General features: G+C 43.8%; 1 protein-coding gene and 1 long non-coding RNA gene across 2 annotated transcripts in view; one reads left to right on the top strand and one right to left on the bottom strand.

The window, feature by feature from the left end:
* The first annotated feature begins 27 nt into the window (after positions 1-27).
* LOC126943997 (uncharacterized) overlaps positions 28-14,781 on the top strand; it is a 19,011-nt gene continuing 4,257 nt past the window's right edge. Inside the window, exons 1-2 of the long non-coding RNA XR_007721926.1 lie at positions 28-104; positions 878-1,049. This is a non-coding gene — a long non-coding RNA (uncharacterized LOC126943997). The remainder of the gene's footprint in view (positions 105-877; positions 1,050-14,781) is intronic.
* The window catches only part of CENPN (centromere protein N), a 26,252-nt gene continuing 17,675 nt past the window's right edge, over positions 6,205-14,781 (bottom strand). The window contains exons 8-11 of the mRNA XM_050773220.1: positions 14,488-14,551; positions 12,566-12,678; positions 9,072-9,198; positions 6,205-8,801 (exon numbers count right to left, since the gene is read on the bottom strand). Of these exons, the coding sequence (XP_050629177.1) occupies positions 8,719-8,801; positions 9,072-9,198; positions 12,566-12,678; positions 14,488-14,551 (387 nt within the window). The 3' untranslated portion in view covers positions 6,205-8,718. The remainder of the gene's footprint in view (positions 8,802-9,071; positions 9,199-12,565; positions 12,679-14,487; positions 14,552-14,781) is intronic.

Raw genomic sequence — 14,781 nt, 5'->3', positions numbered from 1 at the left:
GCAGGGGGCGGGGCCGCCAGGCTCATTAGCATCCGGCGGGCCCAGGAGGCCGCGGCGCCTCCTGCCGGCCGCGGAGGGCGCGCCTTGGATGGAGAGGACTTTAGGTGAGGCCGCCAGGGGGCGAAATTTCACCTGCCAGCAGGTAAAAGGTATTGCCCCGCCCCTCTAATCGATCCATTCTTCCTAGGAACGTGGCTTCAGGCAGTAGTCGGATAAAAGAAAAATCAATACGTTGAGCAATGCGTTTACTTCCCAAAGATTAGAAACAACCCAAATGTCTAGTGGCAGGTGAGGCAGAAGTACAGTAATTTCCGCCGTTTTTACCTAGGCCTTGCTGGGTACCAGGGAGGTCTAGTGGATACACTTCTCATGCTGTGTCTCATTTTGTCTTCAAAACGACTGTAGCGGGTATGTACTGTAACTTGCCCCACCGTGTGCAGAGAATGACATTTAGGCTTATATAAATTAACTTGACCTAGACCACACTATACAGATGAAAGGATTGTTATAATTGATGGGGTTAATCATTTTAGGGAAGCAGGATTTGCTTGCTTCTATTTTAGTTGCTGAAATTAGGATTACTGTTTGGGAGACACTGTAGTTCAGTATATGATTCCAAAACTTAAATACTTAGACTAGGTAGGTCATGTAAATGGACATAGGAGGCTGGGGTAGACAAAAGGGAGGGGTGAGGACTGCAGTGAAATTGGAAACACATCCTTTATTAAAAGGGGGCAGCTGCTACTCATCTTTGGCATGGCTAGAGTTTTATGTGAAAACTTCCAGCTTTTACATACTAGCAGCTATATTCGTTTTCTCTTGCTATTAACAAATTACCATATGCTTATTGCCTTAACACAAATTTATTATCTTCCAGCTCTGGAGGTCAGAAGAAATGAGTCTGCTGGGCTAAGATCAAGGTGTCAACAGGGCTGTATTTCTTCTGGAGGCTCCAGGGGAGAATCTGTTCACTTGCCTTTCCCAGCTTCTAGAGGTTGCCTACATTCCTTGGCTTATGGCCCCTTCCTCCATCTCCAGAATCAGTAACTGTGAGTTGAGTCTTCGTCACATCACATCACTCTGATTTCTTCAGTAGTGATCCGACTCTTCTATTCTTGAGGCCCCTTGTGATGACATTGGGCCCATTCAAATAATCCAGGATAATTTCTCCAACTGCCAAGTGCCTTTGCCTTGCAAGATAACTGTGATAATGTGAAGTATATATTTGGTCTTTGTCCTGGCATGCAACTCCTAAAATCCTTGGAATCAGCAAACTGATAAGTGTCTTTTTTACGCTAATTAGTTGACTGATGACTTGCAGTCCCTAGGTAGCTTTAGGATGGGACTGGTCATTGGAAAGACCAAGGTAGGATTAGAGGCTTGAGACTTTCAGCCCTCCCCCTCATCCTTTGGGAAGGAGACAGGGGCTGAAGCTTAAGCTGATCAATCATTTCTAGGTAATGAAGGCTCCATAAAATCCCAAAAGAACTGGGTTTAGAGAGCTTCCAGATAGCTGAACGCATGGAGTTTCCTGGAGGGAGGCACACTCAAAGAGGGCATGCATGGAAGCTCCATGTCCCTTCCCACAAGCCTTGCCCTATGCATCTTTTCATCTGAATCCTTTGTAACATCCCTTTGCGAAGTCAGACTATGTGTTTTCCTGAGTTCTGTGAGCTGCTCTAGCAAATTAATTGAACATGAAGAAAGGGTTGTGGGAAATGCAATTTATACTTGGTTAGTCAGAAGTGCAGGTGAAACAACCTGGGGCTGGCAACTGGCCTCAGAAGTGGGTGGTAGTTTTATGGGACTGAGCCCTTAACCTATAGGGCCTGATGATATCTCCAGGTAGTGTTGGAATTGAACTGGAGTACACCCATCTGGTATCTGCTGTAGAACTGATTCCTTATGTCAACCAAGAAGAGGTGAAAGGGCCAGGCGCGGTGGCTCACACCTGTAATCCCAGCACTTTGGGAGGCCGAGGCAGGCGGATCACAAGGTCAAGAGATCGAGACCATCTTGGCCAACGTGGTGAAACCCTGTCTCTACTAAAAATACAAAAATTAGCCAGGTCTGGTGTGCATACCTGTAATCCCAGCTACTCAGGAGGCTGAAGTAGGAGAATTGCTTGAACCCGAGAGATGGAGGTTGTAGTGAGCCAAGATCGTGCCACAGAGTACTCCAGCCTGGTGACAGAGCAAGACTCCGTCTCAAAAAAAAAAAAAAAAAAAAAAAAAGAAGAGGTGAAAGACCACACTGCAAAGCAGTAAGACAAGGTATTAAAAAAAAAAAAAAAAAAAAAAAAAGAGACAGGGTCTCGCCATGTTGGCCAGCTCGGGGTCAAGTGATCCACCTGCCTCGGCCTCTGAAAGTGCTGGGATTACAGGCACAAGCTACCACATTTGGCCAAACAAGACATTTGTATTGGGGTCTTAGAAATTATAATTTGGGGCCAGGCGCGGTGGCTCACGCCTGTAATCCCAGCACTTTGGGAGGCCAAGGCGGGCGGATCACGAGGTCAGGAGATCAAGACCATCCGGGCTAGCATGATGAAAACCCGTCTCTACTAAAAATACAAAAAATTAGGCAGGCCTGGTGGCGGGCGCCTGTAGTCCCAACTACTCAGGAGGCTGAGGCAGGAGAATGGCGTGAACCCAGGAAGTGGAGCTTGCAGTGAGCCGAGATCACACCACTGCACTCCAGCCTGGGTGACAGAGTGAGACTCCGTCTCAAAAAAAAAAAAAAAAAAAAAAAAAAAAAAGAAATTACAATTTTGGAGACACAGATTCACCTAGAAGCCAAATGGGGTTCTGAAAAGAAGGAGAGAAGTAGAGGTTTTTAAAAGAAAGCAGAGGGTTAATAAACAAGTTGTTTTGAAAGAATTATCATTGGTGGAGGTGGCTGGCTTAGTACACGAATCCATAGTTGATTGGTTGCCGCTGTTCAGGAGTTGTAGCACTGGTGAAATTCAGTTTTCCAGGAAGTAGTGGTTACTGCAGTTTTGGCCCAGTTCAAAGCTTCAAGGCAAGTTCATATTTTTCGTTTTTGTGTTTTGCAAGTTGCAGGTTGTGCAGGCAGTCCTTCTTAGAATGGCTTCGCAAGTCCATTTTAGAGCTCTGGACCAAAGTTACGCCATTTTGTGTATCACTTTTCACATTTCCCTCTTTTGATCAAGATCCGAGGCAGCATAGCTTGTTGGTTGGTTGGCCATAGACTAGTTATATTTCCCTTAGAGCTAGAAACACCTGTGTCTAGAGTGTCATGTCCCACAAAGAGCGGTTGTCAAGTCGGTGCACATCCAAGCTTCCAAGATTGGTCAAATTTGAGTAACAAGGGGTCTGTTTTAACAAGGAGGCCTGCATTAGTCTATAGTAGTTAGCTGTATATCAGGAGAGGCATACATTTGATTAACCATGTCTAAATGTTGTGAATCATGATTTTAACATCTTGTATACAATGGGACATACAGCTGCTCAGGTCCTGGGTCCCTTGACTGTGGCTTGCAGAATAGCAGATCAGCTTTTGGATCCTGCTAAAAAGTGCTAAAAAAATACACTGAAAATCAACTGATGAAAGATGGATTAATAGGAGAAAAGGCATACAAGTTTTATTAATGTGCCTGGCGGGGGGGTGGCGGGAAGGGGAGAAATCACAGTGATTATCCCCCAACCCCCAATGGGGTGTGGATGTTTATATACCCTTTTTCATAGGGGAATAAGGAGATGGGGAACGTGTATAAGAGGAGCAGTAAATTATTATCAGGGAGAATAAAAGGACTAGGGAGACAGAAATTAACTTGTAAATGATTCTCTTTGGAATCTGAATGAGCCTGAGGGGCAGGCCTTATGAAAAGGTCTATCCATGTGTGGCTGTATTTCTCAGTCTTCATTTCTTTGATAGATAACGAGATTTGAAGGACAGAATAGAAGGCAACTGTGTTTCTTTTAGTAAGAAGCTTTCTTAGTCAGACAAGGAAATTCCAGAGGGAGTTCCTCTCTGCCCTTGGTTGAGACAAGAATAAGACAAGGTTAGAGGGACCTTGACTCTCAGGCTTGTTTCTCAGGCCTTTCCATTTTCAAAAGCACCCAGCATGCCCAAGTACCATCATTTTCTGTGCTTCAGTATTCTCTAGTCTGAAATTTCCCTAGAAGTTTCACAAACGAAATAGTGAGTTGGCCATGAAGAGAAAAATCAAGTTAAATAGAATAGAATTTTGGCTGGGTATGGAGGCTCACAACTGTAATCCCAGCACATTGGGAGGCTGAGGCAGGAGGATCCCTTGAGGTCAGGAGTTCGAGATCAGCCTGAGCGACATGATGAAACCCCATCTCTACTAAAAATACAAAAATTAGCTGGGCATCGTGGCACGTGCCTGTAATCCCAGCTACTCAGGAGGCTGAGGCAGGCTGAGCAGTGAGCCAAGATCGTGCCATTGTACTCCAGCCTGGGCAACAGAGCAAGACTCCATCTTAAAAACATAATTAGCCGAGTGTAGTGGCAAGCACCAGTAGTCCCGGCTACTTGGGAGGCTGAGGCAGAAGAATCGCTTGAACCTGGGAGGCACAGGTTGCAGTGAGCCAAGATCGTGCCACTGCACTCCAGCCTGGGTGACAGAGCGAGACTGCATCTCAAAAAAAAAAAAAAGAATTTTGATTTTGGTAAGCCTGTCAAATATCAAAGGTTTAAAATTAAATATTTAATCAAAATGCTGAGCACAGTGGCTTGTACTTGTGGTCCCAGCTACTTGGGAGGCTGAGGTTAGAGGATCGCTTGAGCCTAGGAGTTTGCATCCAGCCTGGGCAACATGGTAAGACCCTGTTTCTAAAAAAAAAAAAAAAAAAGAAAAATAGGGTGCAGAGGTGGCATTGGGATAGGAGTAGGACTACAAAGGAAAGGTGACACAGGACAAGCACAATCAGACAGACATCTGCTTGTCACCAGGTTTGATTTGTTCTGAGTTTTTCATTAGAGTTTCTGAGTTGGCATTGTTCTTAGGGATGCTAATTTAGATTCCTGGAGTCTTTCTGATACCTCAAGATACCAAATTACAGTAGACATCCCCGTCGAGCTGTTTAATCTTTCCTTTTATCCCTTTTATTGTTTTTTTGAGACAGGGTCTTACTCTGTTGCTCAGGCTGGAGTACAGTGGTGCGATCATGGCTCACTGTGGCCTTGACCTCCTGGGCTCAAGTGATCCTCCCACCTTAGCCTCCCCAGTAGCCGGGACTACAGGCACTTGCCACTACACCTGGCTAATTTTTTCATTTTTTATTAGAGATGGGGGCTGGGCACAGTGGTTCACGCCTGTAACCCAGCACTTTCGGAGGCCAAGGCCGGTGGATCACCTGAGGTCAGGAGTTCAAGACCAGCCTGGCCAACATGGGGAAACCTCACCTCTACTGAAAATACAAAAAATTAGCCAGGCATGGTGGTGCATACCTGTAATCCCAGCTACTTGGGAGGATGAGGCAGGAGAATCGCTTGAACCTGGCAGGTGGAGGTTGCAGTGAGCCGAGATCGCATTATTGCACTCCAGCCTGGGCAACAAGAGTGAAACTCTATCTCAAAAATAAACAAACAAACAAACAAATAAATTAAAAAAAAGAGATAGATTTCACCATGTTGCCCAGGCTGGTTTCGAACCCCTGGGCTCAAGGGATATTCCCGCCTCAGCCTCCCAAAGTGCTGGGATTATAGGCACCAGTCATCGCACCCAGCCTAACCCTTTTAATTGCACATGAAGAAAAACATGTTTTGTGAGATAAAAGCATCTCTGGGTTGGCTACTGTAATTCCAGATTACTTTTACTGATATTGGTTCACTAAGAAAGAAATCTGTAAGACGAAAGACTGTCACTTTTGTACATAAAGCCAGCAGGGGTTCTGGAAGGGGGACTCGGCACCTATACACTTAGAAGTAAAAGTCCCCATAGGTTCTCACTAAAAAGGGAAAATCCCTTTTCGGACAGCTGGCAACCAAGGACATTGGAAAAAGAACCTCAACCAAGGTAGGGGGTTAGGGAATGAGACAACTCATCAACAGGTCTGTGGCCATGGAAGGCGTGTAGAACACAAGGGGTTCCTCCTGCAGGAACTGTGCTTGAATCCGTGGCCGCCCCAGAACAAAGAAGAGAGTCGCTTCTTTGTCCCACTCAGTTCTGACACCATTTAATGTCATCCAAGGGGCAAAAGACCACAATGCAAAGCTGCAAGACAAGGTGTTTTTATTGAGGTCTTAGAAATTGCAATTTGGGAGACAGATTCAGCTAGAAGCCACTTGTGTTCTGAAGAGAGAGGGTAGAGGAGGGGGTTTTTAAAAAAAGCTGAGGGTGATTAGACAAGGTGACAAGTTTTGAAAGAGGCGATTGGCTTAGTACAAAAATCCATAGTTTATTGGTTGGTGCTGTTGAGTTGTAGTGCTGGTGAAATTCAGCTTTCCAGGATGCACTGGTCATTGCAATTTGGCCCAATTCAAAGGTTCAAGGTAAGTTCCTGTATTGTTTTTTTTTTTTGAGCTTTTATTTTTTTCAAGTTGCAGGTCATGTAGGGTGTCCTTCTTAGAATGGCTTCCTCCCTCCATTTTAGAGCTCTGAACCAGAGTGATGTCATTTATTTTATTTTATTTAATTAATTAATTTTTTTTGAGATGGAGTCTCACTCTGTCGCCTAGGCTGGAGTGCAGTGGCGCAATCTTGGCTCACTGCAACCTCTGCCTCCCAGGTTCAAGCAATTCACCTGCCTCAGTCTCCTGAGTAGCTGGAATTCAGGCACACACCACCACGCCCGGCTAATTTTTGTACTTTTAGTAGAGTCGGGGTTCACCTTCACCATGTTGGTCAGGCTGGTCTTGAACTCCTGACCTTGGGTGATCCGCCCACCTCGGCTTCCCAAAGTGCTAGGATTACAGGCATGAGCCACTACACCCAACCTAGAGTGATGTCATTTTGTATATCATGTTTCATACTAGCTTAATGTGTGGGGGAACTGCCCCCCCCCACTGCCATATCTGGTATCAGAAGTGTGAGAGTACACTAGGAGAAACCTTGGGAAGTGCTGGGATTACAAATGTGAGCCACCATGCCCAGTCTAATGTGTTTTTATAACTCCAAATCCTCTCTGAAACAAGATAAAGAATCGATTTTAAAATGTTTAAAAAAGACATGCTGACGGGCATGGTGGCTCATGCCTGTGATATGGTTTGGCTGTGTCTCCACACAAGTCTCACTTTGAATTGTAATAACTGCCATGTGTTAAGGGTAGGGCCAGGTGGAGATACTGGAGTCATGGGAGCGATTTCCCCCAACTATTCTCATGGTAGTGAATAAGTTTCATGAGCTCTGATGGTTTTATAAATGGGAGTTTCCCTGCACAAGCTCTCTTGCCTGCCGTCATGTAAGACATGGCTTTGCTTCTCATTTGCCTTCCACCATGATTGTGAGGACTCCCCGGCCTTGTGGGAATATGAGTCAGTTAAGTCTCTTTCCTTTGTCAATTACCCAGTCTTAGGTATCTTTATTAGCAGCATGAGAACAGACTAATACACTCCTATAATCCCAGCATTTTGGGAGGCGAAAATGGGCAGACTGCTTGGGCCCAGGAGTTCAAGACCAGCCTGGGCAACATGGAGAAACTATCTCTACTAAAGATACAAAAATTATCTGGGCATGGTGGTGCATGCCTGTGGTCTCAGCTACTCGGAGGCTGAGGCAGGAGAATCGCTTGAACCCAGGAGGCAGAGGTTGCAGGAAGCCAAGATTGTGCCACTGCACTCCAGCCTGGGCGATAGAAGGGGACTCTGTCTCAAAAAACAAAAAACAACAACAAAAAAATTAGCTGGGCATGATGGAGCATGTCTGTAATCCCAGCTATTCGGGAGGCTGAGGTGGGAGGATCACTTGAGCCTGGGAGGTCAAGGCTGCAGTGAGCTGTGATCATGCCACTGCACTCCAGCTTGGGTGACAGAGTGAGACCCTGTCTAAATAAATAAATAGGAAAAAATTTTTAAAAAGATAGGGTATTTAGTGACGATCACTGAAGGACTTTCATCAAAAGTAACTGATGTGCCAGTTTTTTGACACCTTTATTCATACGTCAGTATAATATTTGTCAGTTTGAATGTTACATACATGGTAAAATAGATTATGAAAAGTATCATATTTACAATAAGAACATTATTTTATATAACGGACTCACCAAATATGCAACCTCTTGCAACAATAACACAATGGACTCAACTCTATCCTTTGAATGGACCAATTTCATGATTCTCCTAAAAACTTTTGAGTTCAGTATAGTTTCTTGTTGCTTCTTTCTGTGATCCGGTGCTTAAGAATCAATCCCTGCAAACCAGCCAGTGGAAACAGACCTCTCCAGAATTAAGAGACAGCCATAGAAGAAAGGACACAAACCCAAAAGTCTCAAGCGCTGTGCCATATGCTTGATTTCAGAGCATTCAGACTCAAGGTCAAGTGTGGGGCCATATATATATATGTCCTGTCATCTCAAATGCTACAGCGGCTACAGTTAGCAGGATATCGGAGAGAGGAGGCATATCGTGGAGGAATGAATCACTCCCAACAATTATGTGAGCATTTCTAAAAATTCAATACCAAGGATTCTTGAAAATACAAGTTTACAGACAGAAGCTATACAGCTAGCCATGAACTGAAGTGCATGTGCAGTATCAAGAAGGAGGAGCTGTGCTTATGAAACCACGCACGTCTTATTTATCTCTAATTTTAAAATAATTCTTTCTCTTATTGGGTATGCAAGTGAGCAGTGGAGAAAGTGGTGCATCTGCAATACCTGAAATTAACAACAAAAAAGGAAAAAATAAAATTAAAAGTCATCATAGGAGGATGGGATTTGAGTCAGTTTAAAAATGGCTGAGATTAGAGGGTAGATCATAGATGCCCCTCTTCCCCATTAAGCACAGAAGCAGAATATGTAAGAGACAGCATGATGGGCTAGCAGACTGGGGTGATGGGAGAGCTCCGAAGTAATGAGCAGATTATAAGGACGGAATGGAGGCATGTTGTTAATTTTTCTAGCTTATAGAGTAAGCTGACCACTCACCAGCTGGTGCTAAGGATTTCAATGCTTCCAGAAGATGTGGGCTAGAGAACTTTATTAGGCATCGGAGGGGTTCTTCCCTCTCAGCCAAGATGCTCCCATTTAAATCACTTTTGAATTTCGTTTCAAGCTGTCAACGAACATATTTATAAATGACTATTAAACGTATTGTACAAATACGAATGCTAAAATATAATGAAATCAGAATAACATTTCATTAATTCTTGTCATTGAAGAAATAAAAGATTTAACAGGGGTGGGAACCATTTAATCTGCTATCTGCAAACACAGAGGGCAGGTCAGGCGTGGTGGCTCATGCTTGTAATCTTAGCACTTTGGGAGGCCGAGGTGGGTGGATCACCTGAGGTCAGGAGTTTGATACCAACCTGGCTAACAAGGTAAAACCTCGTCTCTACTAAACATACAAAAATGAGCCAGGCATGGTGGCGGGCACCTGTAATTCCAGCTACTCAGAGGCTGAGGCATGAGAATTGCTTGAACCTAGGAGTCGGAGGCTGCAGTGAGCCATAGATGGTGCCACTGCACTCCAGCCTGGGTGACAGAGTGAAACTCCATCTCAGAAAAAACAAAACAAAACAAAACATAGAGGGCAACTGGTATATCTAACAACATTCAAGGCAAAATGCCAGCATGCACAGTGCCTGCCACATGGGAGATGTTGACTGTCAGTTCCACCCTCAGGTGCCGTTACAGTTTGCATTCTTAATGGAAAATTAATGCTCTCTTTTGCAATCTGTAACTTCAATGTAAAAATACCACATTTTTTTTTGAGACACACGGAGATTTCTTTCTTTCTTTTTTGAGAGTCTCATTTTGTTGCCCAAGTTGGAGCGGTACGAACATGGCTTACTGCAGCCTCGACCTCCCTGGCTCAAGCCATTCTCCTGCCTCAGCACAAATAGCTGGGACTACAGCCACATGCCATCACGCCTTGTATTTTTGAATTTTTGTAGAGACAGGGTTTCGCTATGTTGCCCAGGCTGGTCTCGATCTCCTGGGTTCAAGGGATCCGCCTGCCTCCACCTCCCAAAGTGCTGGGATTATAGGTGTGAGCCACTGTGCCCAGCTGAGATTTCTTTTTAACTTCTAATTATGGGATATTTTAAACATATACAAAAGTAAGGAGCATGGTATGAGCCCCATGTGCATATCACCCAAGTAAAATAATTATCAACTTGTGGCTGAGCGCGGTGGCTCAATCCTGTAATCCCAGCACCTTGGGAGGCCGAGGCAGGCGGATCACCTGAGGCTAGGAGTTCGAGACCAGCCTGGCCAACATGGTGAAACCCCGTCTCTACTAAAAATACACACAAAAAATTAGCCGGGTGTGGTGGCAGGCACCTGTAATCCCAGCTACTCGGGAGGCTGAGGCAGGAGAACTGCTTGAACCTGGGAGGCAGAGGTTGCAGTGAGCCAAGATTGTGCCACTGCACTCCAGCCTGGGTGACAGAGCGAGACTCCGTCTCCAAAAAAAAAACAAGAAGTGAACCCCAATACCATTACCATACCATCTGATATCATCAAATATCCATGAAATTCTAAATTTCAGTTTTTTTTAAAAGTGATCATTACATTTCAGAGGCAATATAGTAAACTATGTGGTGGATGAGTAATGTCTGCGAATAACTCAAATGGTTCAAGTAAATGCACCAAACTGTTAACAACTGGTGAACTGAAGCGAAGAAAAATGGATGTTCATTGGAATATTCTTGCAAGTTTTCTGAAGATTTGACCCTTTTTGTTGAGAAGGAGTCTTGCTCTGTTGTCCAGGCTGGAGTACAGTGGTGTTATCTCGGCTTACTGCAACCTCTGCCTCCCGGATTCAAGCTATTCTCTTGCCTCTGCCTCCTGAGTAGCTGGGACTACAGGTGTGTGCCACTATGCCTGGCTAATTTTTGTATTTTTAGTAGAGATGGGGTTTCACCATATTGGCCAGACTGGTCTTGAACTCCTGGCCTCAGGTGATCTGCCCGCCTCAGCCTCCCAAAGTGCTGAAATTACAGGCATGAGCCACTGCGCCTGGCCGGATTTGACATTTTTCAGAATAGAAAAGGTAGGAAAAAATTAGTAGAAGCTACGAATAAATGTGTACCTTGACATACAGAATAGTGCCATTCTGAGATGTGTATAAAGGGAAGTTTAGAAAGCACATTTTCTGCATGCTAGACCCGTGGCTCTCATGCTTGCGTGTGCAGACTCAGCTGGAGGGCTCGTGAAAACAGAATGCGGGCTCCTACCTCCCCTAGTGACTAGGGTGGGGTCAAGAATTGGCATTTCCTCCCCCTTGCCAAGTGATGCTGATACTACTAATCCAGGGACTACGCTTAGAGAACCACTGTTGTAGTTTATCACCTGTTTAAAGGAACTAGTGTAAAGCCTGCCATTAAGGGACCCAACTTGAAAGGTGTCAATCCATTTTTCCCACTAAAACTAAATCATATCAAACAGGCTTTAGGCCTAAGTGAGCAGATCAATGGCAGATTTAAAGTGTGGCCTGTAGCTATAGAAAGGCTAAAGAGAAAAAAACTTATTGGAAGGCTTGCAGGCAGTAAGGTGTTTTGAGTATGAGCATGGACTGAAATTAGAGTGATCACAATATAAGCCTCAAGTTCTCCTAGTGGTGGCAGTGGGTTTGCATTAAACACCTGTAGCCCCTGCCCTGGCCTTCCCGGTGGGCAGCAGCACATGTCTGGAAGGCACACTTCTGGAACAAGCCACATTTGTGGTACTGCCTAGGTTACTGGCTTTTCTCCATGTGATGCCGGCTGGAATATGTAATGACATACCTATTCTTTCTTTTATTCAGCAAGTATTTATGAGTGCCTATTATGTGCCAAATACTGTCCTAGGTTGTGGATGGGCTAGAATGGTATAATCTACATTTTTTCCCCCTCAAATATACAGATTACTCCCAGTTATAACTGCATTAATATGTAAGATGAAACGAAAAGGCAAATTCATAATTTCTTTCTTTTTTTCTTTTTTGAGATGGAGTCTCGCTCTTTCGCCCAGGCTGGAGTGCAATGGCGTGATCTTGGCTCACTGCAACCTCCGCCTCCTGGGTTCAAGTGATTCTCCTGCCTCAGCCTCCTGAGTACCTGGGATTACAGGTGTGTGCCACCACATCCAGATATTTTTTTGTATTTTTAGTAGAGACAGGGTTTTACCATATTGGCCAGGCTGGTCTCGAACTCCTGACCTCAGGTGATCTGCCTGCCTTGGCCTCCCAAAGTGCTGGGATTACAAGTGTGAGCCACTACGCCTGGCCCAAATTCATAATTTCTAAAAGTCTCCTTTGCTCACACAGGAACTTATAAATACAATAAAGAGGTTTATTTAATTCATAAATTTATTACATGAAATTTAAGTGACAAATGAAAAAGGAACAGTTTCTTAGATTTGTCTTCCACTTAAGGTTTTTGTTCTTTTTAAAAAATGTTGATATCTTGTAGTTAATATTTATTATGACGTCTTACCTTATATTGTGCAAATTCTAGTTGTGGTTGAGGATAATCTCCAAATGTTTCTTGAGTTATTCGTTGGACTCTCTCTTTTTCTACTATGTTTTCATGTATGATCCTTGAATCCACTATAGGTGGAAGATTTCAAATAAAACAGCCATTAGGAATATATTTCATCCTTAAATTATTCTCCTTTCATTCCTAACCCTTCAAATTGTTTGTATAATTTTATTTTATTTTATTTTTATTTATTTATTTATTTTTTTTTTTGAGACGGAGTCTCACTCTGCCGCCCAGGCTGGAGTGCAGTGGCCGGATCTCAGCTCACTGCAAGCTCCGCCTCCCGGGTTCACGCCATTCTCCTGCCTCAGCCTCCCCAGTAGCTGGGACTACAGGCGCCCGCCACCTCGCCCGGCTAGTTTTTTGTATTTCTTAGTAGAGACGGGGTTTCACCGTGTCAGCCAGGATGGTCTCGATCTCCTGACCTCGTGATCCGCCCGCCTCGGCCTCCCAAAGTGCTGGGATTACAGGCTTGAGCCACCGCGCCTGGCTGTTTGTATAATTTTAAAATAATATTTACTGTTTCTTCTCTTGGCTGTAATAATTTCTTGTGTGTGCGTGTATATATATATACACACACATATCTAGTAGATATACATATATCTACCTATATATCCATGGCACCCAGCCTATATATGTATTTTTTTAAGAGATGGGGTCTCGGCCGGGCATGGTGGCTTATGCCTGTAATCCCAACACTTTGGGAGGCCAAGGCGGGAGGATCGCTTGAGGTCATGAGTTCGAGACCAGCCTGGCCAACATGGTGAAATCCCATCTTTACTAAAAATACAAAAATTAGCCGAGTGTGGTGGCAGGCACCTGTAATCCTAGCTAGTTGGGAGGCTGAGGCAGGAGACTTGCTTGAACCTGGGAAGCAGAGGTTGCAGTGAGCCAGGATCATGCCACTGCATTTCAGCTTAGGCAACAGAGTGACTGTCTTAAAAACAAACAAACAAACAAACAAAAAAAACAATCAAAAAGAGACAGGGTCTCACTATGTTGCCCCATCTGGACTGGATCTCTTGGGCTCCAGTGATCTTCCCACCTTAGCCTCCCAAGTAGCCAGGACCAGTGATGCATACCATTGTTCGTAGCCTCACCTATGTCTTTTTAAAACTGGAATTGTAAGAGACACACAATTTTATATCCTGCTTTTTTTACCTAAAAGGAGATCAACAGCAGTTCCTATGACACTAGAAAACCATAGAAGTGTTGAGTTTGTAACAGTGGCACATTTCATTGCCAAATCTCTACTAAGAGATAGGCAAGTTTTCTTTTTTTATGGATTTATATTTTACCCCACCACTTTTGTAAATCTAGTAGTTGTGTACTCTCTTCTCTTGGGTTTTCTAGTGAGAGACTTCAGACATCTGTGAGTAGCAATAGTCATGATTCTGATGGTTCTAGAAGTTTATCCAGTGCATTAAGAGCATGGGCTCAAGATCCAGACATACCCGGATTTCACTCCTGGTTTTGCCACTCCTTAGCTGTGTGACTTTGCCTAGAGAGTTACCATACCTCCCTGAAACCCAGTTTCCTGATGAATAGTGCTTATTCATGGGACTTCTTGTGAGGATTAAGGAAAGGCTACATATAAACATCTTAGTGTGCCTGGCACACAAGAAATGCTCAACAACTATTAGCTAATTTTTGTTTTTGTCATTATTGTTTTGTTGTTTATTGTTATCCTAGTAAATCCTAAAGGAGACCTATGGTAGATTAGCTTTCCTCCTTCAACAGATATTTCATTTTCAATTTTTCTGAAAACAATGAAAATTGTGAATTAGGATCCTAGTATACACGTTTTACCAAGTGAAAGAAATCTATAAGGGAATGATGCATTTCCAAAATTCAGTTTTATATTAACACACACATACTATTTATATCCAGTCCAAGGCTTCTTTCCTGTAGAGGTGTTGCAGAGTTGTGAGTTTCAAAGGTCTAGGGAAAAAAAAAAGTATTTTACTAATTTTGACATCTTGATGTACACATATTAATTTTTTTTAGTATATTAAAGTATGCCAAATGCTTATTTTTTTACAACGGAAAGGTCCAAGGCCATATCCTGGCTCAACTGAGCAGGACACTGACAAGGAGGCTGCTGAGCCTGCAACTCGACCATTCTGTTTGAGGAGCTCTGTGCTTTATCATAGAAATGGATCTGGCAAGTG

This window comes from Macaca thibetana, chromosome 20, assembly GCF_024542745.1.
Source record: "Macaca thibetana thibetana isolate TM-01 chromosome 20, ASM2454274v1, whole genome shotgun sequence".
NCBI lineage: Eukaryota > Metazoa > Chordata > Mammalia > Primates > Cercopithecidae > Macaca > Macaca thibetana.
This window is presented reverse-complemented; position numbering and strand designations above follow the sequence as displayed.